This window comes from Polyodon spathula, chromosome 7 (assembly GCF_017654505.1).
Source record: "Polyodon spathula isolate WHYD16114869_AA chromosome 7, ASM1765450v1, whole genome shotgun sequence".
NCBI lineage: Eukaryota > Metazoa > Chordata > Actinopteri > Acipenseriformes > Polyodontidae > Polyodon > Polyodon spathula.
The window spans coordinates 9,290,330-9,300,445 of NC_054540.1; the positions used below are offsets into that span (position 1 = coordinate 9,290,330).

The 10,116-nt window shown below is 36.9% G+C and overlaps 1 protein-coding gene across 1 annotated transcript in view; it reads right to left on the reverse strand.

Annotated features, from left to right (window-relative positions):
- Positions 1–10,116, reverse strand: part of LOC121319003 (anoctamin-6-like) — a 34,152-nt gene that overhangs the window by 20,937 nt on the left and 3,099 nt on the right. Inside the window, 1 exon segment of the mRNA XM_041256236.1 lies at positions 6,967–7,213. Coding sequence (XP_041112170.1) covers positions 6,967–7,213 — 247 coding nt within the window.

Below are 10,116 nucleotides of genomic sequence, written 5' to 3' on the forward strand. Positions count from 1 at the left end.
GAGTTGTGGTTTGCTGCAGCAGAGAGTGCCTGAAGGATAACGTCTATACATGCAAGTGGGCAAGAATCAAAATAGCATTGTTTTTGTTACATGAAAACGTCATCTGTACAAAGCATTTTACCTATTTTAATACCTATTTTTATATACAGTACCAGTCTAACGTTTGAGTGCACTTGCTGGAAACTAGGTTTTTTTCCATAATTGACAATGTTTTACGTCATATACGTTTCTGTAAATACTTGTTACAATATACACACTTTACAATATACAAAACAAAACAGAAGGAGAATCAAAGCAATGTTCAAGAAAATTGAAAATTGTCTCTAAATCTTGGATTCCTCAAAATAGCCACCCTTTTCCTTAATAATAGCCTCACAAACACGAGGCATTCAGTTAGCAAGTTTCAGCAGGAAATCACCCTACATGTCTTCCCAGCTCTTCTGCAACAATTCCGAGAAATGGAGGGCACTTGTGGGTAGCTTTGCTTTGACTCTTCTGTCCAGTTCGTCCCATACAAGTTCTGTGGGATTGAGGTCTGGAGACTGTGCAGGCCAGGTCATTAGATTGAGTCGTCCTTCACTTTCCTTCTTCGCCAGATAGTTCTTGCACAACTGAGGTGTGTTTCGGGTCATTATCTTGCTAAAGAATGAAGGACTGCCCAACTAGCCGTAATCCTGATGGAATGGCATGCCTCTGAAGTATGCTATGAAAGCCAACTCTGTCACCAGAAAAGCAACCCCAGACCATGGCACTGCCTCCTCCATGTTTGACAGTGGGAACCACACATGCAGAACTCATGCGCTCACCCTCTCTGCGTTTTACAAATACTCGGTGGTTGGACCCAAATATTTCAAATTTTGACTCATTGGTCCATAAAACCGACTTCCACTCCTCAAACGTCCAGTTTCTGTGTTTTTTGGCCCAGGCAAGTCTCTTCCTCTTATTCTGCACTCTTAACAATGGTTTCTTTGCAGCAATTCTTCCAGTTAGGCCAGCTTCACGGTTAGGCCATTTTCTGCTCCCTTACACTCAGGAATGACAAACTTGTGCCTATGCTACCTATATTTATAGTAATTATGGACCCTCACCTGTTAACAATAATTGGTGACAAAAGGTTAATTAGGTAACATGCTAGTTAACTCAGAGAACATCTAACAAAGACACTTTTATACTTAGGCCAGTGTTCTAACACCATGTTATACACATTACAGACTTTTAACTGACTTAGGCTTCAGACTGAAATCCACTTGCTTGGGTGACCATTTCACTGAAATTGACAAGATTTACATTTTCATTTAAAAATTAAATTTTTGAATGCACTTCACTTATGATTATCAGCTTATATAAAAACACGTATCATATAATGAAATATTAAGTGTTTATAGACAGTTAAGTGTTTATACAGTTAAAAGCATACATAATCATGAAAAACCTGGTTTCAAGCAGGTGTACTCAAACTTTTGACTGATGATATATATATGAAAGGCAGTTTAAACCCATCAGATTCTATAGTGGGCCCCAACCTTCACCTCCAAAAAGCTTTTCATAATCATACAGAAGCCCCTCACTAAAACGGACATTATTTGTCTGACATAAGGAGGTGTCGGGTTTAAAAACACTACAATAAAATCGCACACATACACATACACATACATTTACAGTTCTCAATGTATTTTAAATATAAATCATTGCGCTGAAATAACACTAATGTATTTTGGATATACTACAGATTATATTATGTAAAAATATAAACCTGTACAGTAAGCCTATACAGTATACAGTACAGTAGTAAAATCAAATGAATACCTAGCACACTTTTTTTGCCTTTTGCCTACTGATAACAAAATTAATCATGCTGCTGCATTGTACACATTGGTGTACAATGCAAGCAAAAGATTATTTTAAATTGAAACTAAACAATTTTAGGGTTTTTTAGTTTATTTTAATTATTATTATTTTAACTTGGTCTAGTAGCTTAGACAATTAGTGGCACGTGTATGCAGTCTATTGCTCCCAACACGCTGGAAAACCAGAAATGTCATAGCAATTTATTTTCAAGGCTTGTACACCCTGTCTATAGAGAAAATTAGGTACTTGGGTGTTCGTCTCAAAAATACATTGAGCACAACTGGCAACACACGAGAGAAAGCGGACTGAGAAATGCAATTGCGACTGTTTCAAACATGCTTTCAAAAGTTCTTAACAAATTGATGCAATTGTAAGTGTTGCAGTTGCCTGCAGCTTTCGTACATCTCATTACAATATTTTTGATCCCTCATTTCCACCCTTATCTCCACCCTGTTTTTGCAAATTTCGGCAGGAATGTCCAGAATTACATATTCATTTAAGGCTATAAAGGCTAATATTCAAGAACAATTCTAATCCCTCTCAGTAAATCTGCATTATGCCACAATCGCTCTAGCGCTGCCTCAGGGGCCAGTTGTAAAGGGATCTGATCCTATATCCAGGCTCTGATCTGGGTGGAGCTTCAGTGCTCTTTGAAGATTAAGCCATGGCTTCGTAATTCTGACTCAGAAGTGACTGAATAATATAACTATTTGCCACACTCATCGCTCATGACAACACTGTGCCAACAAATTATTGTTTTGAACAATTGCTGCAGGAATGTCTTTGGAACTTTTAATTAGACAAATATTTTATTTTTTCACACTGAATAATCTTCATGCATGCTCCCGCTACAGAAACTGCCCCCCCACCCCCTCTAATTTTTAAACCAAAGTTATGCCATTGGATTATATAGTATTCCTTTCTGAATATACATTACATCTTTTCATCAGCAACCGGCAACACAGTGGGGGAAAAAAACGGCTAGTTTATTTATTTATTTATTGTAATATATATATCTTTTTAATACAAATGTGAGCGGAGCATGCCTATTACAAGCTCCGAGGCACGCCGTGCCTAAAACAATTTCGCTCAGTACATGACAGGTTAAAAAAAAACTAAATTAAAAAAAAACAAAAAAAACACTACCACATAAAAATACCTTGGTACAAGGCCCAAGTAATTAACTTCACAAGAGTCAGGAACTTGGTCCACACCCACCTCTGTTTTAAACAGGTTTGTTTAGAAATGGTGCATCCTATTTACCAAGCTTTTACTTATTTAATTAATATCTTTGAGGCGGTTCTAGTCTATTCTCAAAAAAAAAAAAAAATCTAACTTTTTTTAAAATTATTATACAGTATGGAATTTATCAACTATTAATCCTGTAAAAACAAAAATCTTGGAGAAATACAGTAGACGGGTTTTTAAGGCAGGTCAATAAAGGACGACATTGCTTTGTCTGTTATATTATCTGCTACATTAGTCCCCAGTTCTCAAGAATAACATGTATTTAGAGGAAATCTGTTTAGAAACTTAATTAAAGTCATACGGATGGAAATGTTTTCAATACAACACTTCTAAGTGACCAACTGCCAAGATTTACTCATGAGCTGCATCATAATCAAGAGCAGATGTTCTCCTCACTCAGCCTCTCAGTTAACAGGGCAGCAGATTTTCATTGTTGAAAAAAACATATTTGAGTACTCAAGCACTACGAAACTGAAACACTGCACTGAAACTGTCGAGTACTCAAGTACTGCCACGTGCTTTACAAAATATTTAAATCAAATGCTGTAATTTATTTTCTTCAAGTTACAGAAAAAAGATTCAAGAAAGTTGCTTCCATTTGTTTTTCAGTGCAAGCCTCCTTATAAAAAACTAAATTTGCAATGTATTCCTCTACACAGAACAACCCGCTGATAAAATGTAAAATCTCAACTTCTTCAAAAGCTATTTAGTTGTTTTTTTTCTCTGATAGATGGGAATTCCTCATTGACAGCACGTGTTTTAAAGCAGATATTCTCAAATTGCAGTTATTAACCACGCATCCTTGTTTGTAGTGGAAAACACTGTTCCAAGATTTCATTATTGAGTTAAATATTTGCAAAAACATGATGCCTGAATGCATTTGTACTAAATCAAAGTTTTGCAGCCTGTAACCTTTTTGAATAAAAATGTGTGTATATATATATATATATATATATATATATATATATATATATATATATATATATATATATATATATATATATATATAAAACACATTGCCAACTACTCTGTACTCAGCTGAGGATGCCAGTGTATACAGAGCACAGGAGGCAGTAAATCTTCCTTTACCAGTTCCACTATAATGCTGAATGTTGCCCTAGTGACACAAAAGGACTATCCACTGAAGATCTGACAGTGATGCAGCACAACCTCTTCCCACCAGCAAGATGGTCGAGTATGTGTCCAAACAGTCCTTTCACTAGCCAGCAGCATTAGATAAGACATAAGGACTTACTGGTAGAGGACGTTTAGAGGTTCAAACTCCTGAAAGGTTCAAACTCCTACGTCTCCGCCAGTTTTCAGCCAATTGCAATACCTGTCTTGGTCAGTTTAATTCTATACCTCTCAGTTAATTTTTAATAAATGAGTCGGAAGATAAATGAGTTGAAACGGATTCAATACTAACTACATGCCTCCCCGCCAATAGTATTTAAAAAAACAATCTGGGCAAGAGCAGTAAAACACATTATTAACCAACCAGAGGTATTTTGCTATACGATAGCAGCTTAGATTCATTCGTGTTCCAGTTCTCTGTGCATGGAAACAACATTTTCACAAAATTTCACTAATAATCTTCAAAAACAGCACAAGCACTTTATGCAAAGTTAATTAACATATGAATCCCCACTTTTCCCATTCATTTGCATGACGTCGGGTGACAAGTCTGGTTTACTCGAGTAAAATAAACTGAGTGAACGGAAACCCAAAAAAAGCACTTTACATGAGACATTTTTCTCGAACAAATGTCTTGAGCTAAAAAAAAAAAAAAAAACATGCATGAAAACTCCACCTATGTTTACCACCATGGAAACGGCTGTATTTATTATGAACATAGGAGTGTGTTAAATCTAAGCCTGTTGTAACAGGATCTGCGAAAGGATAACTCAAAGCAAAGGTCCACTTTTTGTGGTGTATTTATCCAGGAAACAAACAAAAGACCAACGATTTTAATACTGTTTAGTACTATGTTTAACAACTGAATAGCTCTTCTAGTGAATTTTCTAGTCATCGTGAAATCTAAATTGAATAATATATGAATAACAGCTATTCCATTAGGATTCCTATGGGTCAGTGACTATTATTTGAATGTGCTACCACATTCCATTCCCTAAAGTTACAAATACATGTTTAAATCTTGCTGGTTAAAATACTGTTCTTATGTGTGTCAGGTTTAAGATTTGAGAATGATTCAGAGAGAAACTACCTGCACAGGTTGCTTACTGTTAATATATATTATCGTAACACAGCAGGGAGGGGGTTAATATCCTTTTGTTAATTATTGTTATTAATAATTATCACCTACACTTGGCTATTACTGTAAATTAGAGCTAGGTGCAGGGTATTTAAAGAAAGCAGCCAGTCTGAAGGTGTGCTCAGTTGTAATACAAAAGGTACTGTGGGAAAGCCTTTTTGTGTGAAACTGTGTGCTTATTTGTTAGCCAGTAAACAGCTTAGCTGTCCTGCTAATTCGCAGAGGTTCCTGACGTGTGTAGTCTCTCTCTCTCTCTCTCTCTCTCTCTCTCTCTCCTTCCTTATCCACCAAGAACCTTGGTGTCACCCTCGACCCCTCCCTCTCCTACTCTCAGCACGTCTCTACTCTGGCACGCTCCTGTCACTTTTTCCTCAGCAACATATGCAGAATTCGCCCCTTCCTCACCGACTACTCCACACAGCTCCTAGTTCAGGCTCTGGTACTGTCCCACCTTGACTACTGCAACTCCCTCCTGCCTCTGCTATCTGTTTGCTCCAGCTCATCCAAAACTCTGGTGCTCACCTTCTTTTCCCTTCCTCGTTTCTCCCATGCTACACTGCTGCTCCGCTCTCTGTACTGACTCCCTATCGCTGCTCACATGCAACTCAAAACTCTTGTACTCGCCTATCGCTGTCTTGACCTTTCTGCTCCCTCCAGATTATCATTTCTCCCTACCTGCCCTCTCCAATCCCCCGCCTCCAGAGCCCGCTCCTTTGCCACCCTTGCCTCTCAGTGGTGGAACGACCTAACCAGGATATCAAGACTGCTCAGTCCGTGATCACCTTCCGGCGCCTCCTCAAGACACACCTGTTCAGACAGCCTCTGTAAACATCACAAATCTCGACCATACCGAACTATATGGCACCCAACTGTACCAGTATTTGCATCAGCGTACTTGCACTGAACTGCTCCAAACCTTGCCGCAGTCATCAACTGCTCCTAACTATAACTACTTACTATATCGTGTATTTGAGTTTACTCTTATAGGTAACTCACATTTTTGTAGCTTTCATTTGAAATAATTCTCATCCATTTATCATACTTACTACATGGTCTTACTGGACTTCACTCATATAAGCAAATATTTACTATAAGTTGTAACTGCTTAGTCAAACTCACTCTTCCTTATAATTTACTGTATTCTTTATTTTGCTCTTACTTGAATTTGACCTTATTGTACTTTCATATCTGCTCTTATCTGTATTATAATATTCTGTAATGTGATATTTTATAATGTGATACTTTGTACTGTGATATTTTGTATGAATTGTAAGTCGCCTGTATAAGGGTGTCTGCTAAGAAATAATAACAACAACAACAATAATAATAATAATAATAATAATAATAATAATAATAATAATCTATGCTCTGAAGTGGATGAGAAAATATTTTGTTAGAGGTCAAAATGATAGTTAAGATGGCTTACAGCAAATGGCAAATAAAAAGTAAGTAATACAAATAAAAAGTGACAAGTTGGCAAAGTAAAAGCACTGCATATATTTAGTAGAAAAAGAATGAACAACACAAAACTGAAACAAAGGACCTGCTTGTCTTTCTATTATAGCAAACAGCTGTTCTTGTCCACTGTTTGTACTCACAGAAAATGGAAAGAAAGGCTCTAGGAAGGCTTGTTTTGAAACTTGCTGCTGCCAAACAACTGTAGGTTTTTTCCACACAATTTCCCACGTGGGATAGTGTTGAAATTCTTCCACTTCTTGTGCTATTATGGTCCTGCACCAGCTCTCTGTGGGAATGCAGGGATCCCAATGTACATTTTCGTATAACCTTTTTTTCTTGCTTCAGAAGTAGTGGGTAAATGTAGGGTGAACCACAAATAGCAAGCATCTGCAAAAATGGACATGGTAACCTTAACATGCTTGCACAACATAAACATGAAGTCAACATGTTCCTACTGGATTCATTAAAAGTCTCACTGAGAAAAAGAAATATTTGCAGACATGTCACATTTCATGTACTCAGCGTGAGACTGTTATCTTACTCTCTCCTGCAAAGCCTTGCTTATGTCACACATTAAAAAAATATAGTAAAAAAATGTTTCATCAGGAGTCAGTTTTCAGTAGCGCTGAAATCAAATTTCAATTACAGTCCACAGAAAAGTCTTAGAAATTCAAAAGTACTGTGCATTTTATTGAAAATACGGTAGTAAGAGAACTTTTAAAAAGTGCATTGCAACTTGATATCTGCCTGTCCCATTCTGATCACAAGTATTTTTAAACCATCAAAGCCAGGAATCATGAACATCAGGGTATTATTAAGTAAATCTGAAACAGTGACGCAGCCACAGTTTTGCATTTCATAGCCCTGTACATTATTATTATATCCTGGTTTTTCAGATTGGTTGGGAAAATGTTTGTGGGAATGTTGAAATCTGCAGCAGCATCTTTCTTTTTCTTTGGAAACTATGTAGTGTTTCGGAAAGGGGAATCCACCCACTAATCACATACATAATCAATCTGTTCCTTTAAATAGCCCTCTCGTATACGCCTCGTCGTTTCTTCGTTTGGTCCTCCCCCCCCTGCCTCCACCTTGCAGTGTGCCTTTTCAGGGGGAAGGTGGCCCACAGTTCCACTTGCCCTGTCCGCTGGCATTAGTTATTATCAATCAATATACATTACATCACAGTTCAGCCAGCTTATCGGGGTTGCTATCGAGCTCCAATGGACAAGCCCATGGGCCTGCCCATTTGAGAAAATGCAATAAAGAATTGTTCATTTCAATTCTTGTGGATGTCTCCTTTCTGAATGCATTATTCACTGCTTTCAACACCTCCAAATTTGTCTGCAAAGATAATGCAATTTTTTTTTTTGCATTGGTCACTCATTTTTATGCTTCATGGAAATGGAATTGATCCGTGGGCACTATGGTAACTTGAAATGCATCATAGGACTAGTAGTAACAAAAACAACACTAAAATACAGTGTAGTGCCGCTAATGTGGATGCAAGTTAATACATTTCACAATATGCTTTACAGTCAGCTGTTCGAAAGAGGGTGATTTGTTTTATTCAATTTTTTCTTCCCCGGGGGACACCAAAAAAATAATTCAGTTTGATTTGCATACAGCCATCAAGGGACAAAGACAACATACGTTAACTGTAGATCAGCACACCTGCATATCAACACATCTGTGCCACAACAACTTTGGTTTGCCTCTTTACCAATTTTGGATCTTGTTACTGATAACATATGTGAACTGAATTTTAGGGTTTTGTTCTGCTTTTATTTATGATTATTTTTGACAGTGCAGGGTCAAACTACCTGCAGCCAAATATCAGCAAAACCCTATAATTTCCACTGATCTAAAGCACACAAGAAAGTTTCTGACACAGAGAATTAACAGGTATATTAATACATTTAATAAATAAACACATACAATTTGAGGGAACCTTGCCATAATACAGTGTGCAATGTGATCCACATACGATTATGCACTTCCTTCTTCTCTCCATCCACAAGTTAAATTAGTTCAATTTTCCACAGAAACTCTGTTTAACAAACATTTGCTCCGGCAGGTATTTTTAAACTGTCTTAAAGTTACAGTAGCAATATGTTGATAAAAACTACAGATTATTATTATTTATTATTAGTAGTAGTTGTTGTAGTAGTCCTATTTAAATTTCTAAAAATAGACTCGACTACTCCAGCCATCAAATGATGGCTGGAGAAAAATATTAAAATTAGCATCCTTGTAAAAGAGGATCTGAATCTGACTTGGAAACTATTCGAAATTCACATCCCTAAAAGTCATAGACAAGGGAAGGGACATTGCAAGTTTCATCAATAGACATTTTAGTACTACATTGTGCCTCAGGTAAAGATAAACATAGCATTCAGTAAATATCTGTCACACTATATTCTAGCACCACTGTCTCAACACACTGTCTATTTTCTATGTCTGTTTGTATGTTTGTTTGTCTATCAAAATACCCTAGTTTTCTGTTTCCCACGAATCGTCAAACCCTTTTCATATAACTTCAAAGGGCCTGACAACAAAATGGTGACACAGTTGAGTTGAATTAGGAGTACACCAGTTAAGTGAAGTTAAGTTAGACGGGCAATGTCTGTGTGAGATGAATCCCTTCACTGAAAGAACCACACACACAGCAAGAGATTTTAAACACCGTAATACTTTAAAAGATATCTTTTTTTTTTTAAGATTGTGCTTCAGCCTCGTGTTTGCACTGCCAGGACATATTACTATTCTATTACTATTACGATTTAAAAAAAAAAAAAAAAAAAAACACGGATTTGTAAAAATCAGGAACTGTGTCATCAGGTGGGCGAAGCTTTGTGGTAAAGACATTGAACAGAGTCAGAGGCCTGTCAGTTTACACCAGCCTGCAATGTCTTACACACAGCTTCTTTATATCTAGATTTAAAATGATATTTATTCAAGATAAAGTCAAAGACATGCATCTTGTTTTCAAAGATGCCTCTTCTCTAAATGTCAGAAGGACAATTGAAGACCTTTCAAATGAACCCGTTAAGTACCAAAATTAATTTATCTTTAAAAAAATCAGAACACAAGCTGTATTTATGTAAATTGATACCTTACATTTAGACTTGACTTTTGCGGTTAACATAATTAGACTAAAGCATGATTCGCATGGGACTAAAAACTATGTGTCCTCAGAGTTGGTCAAAAGCAGAGGACGTCCAGTAAGCTCCCCCGAAGAAAGTCAGAAAATTCAAAATGAAATACGATGTGGCCGAGAAGGCGCTTTTGTG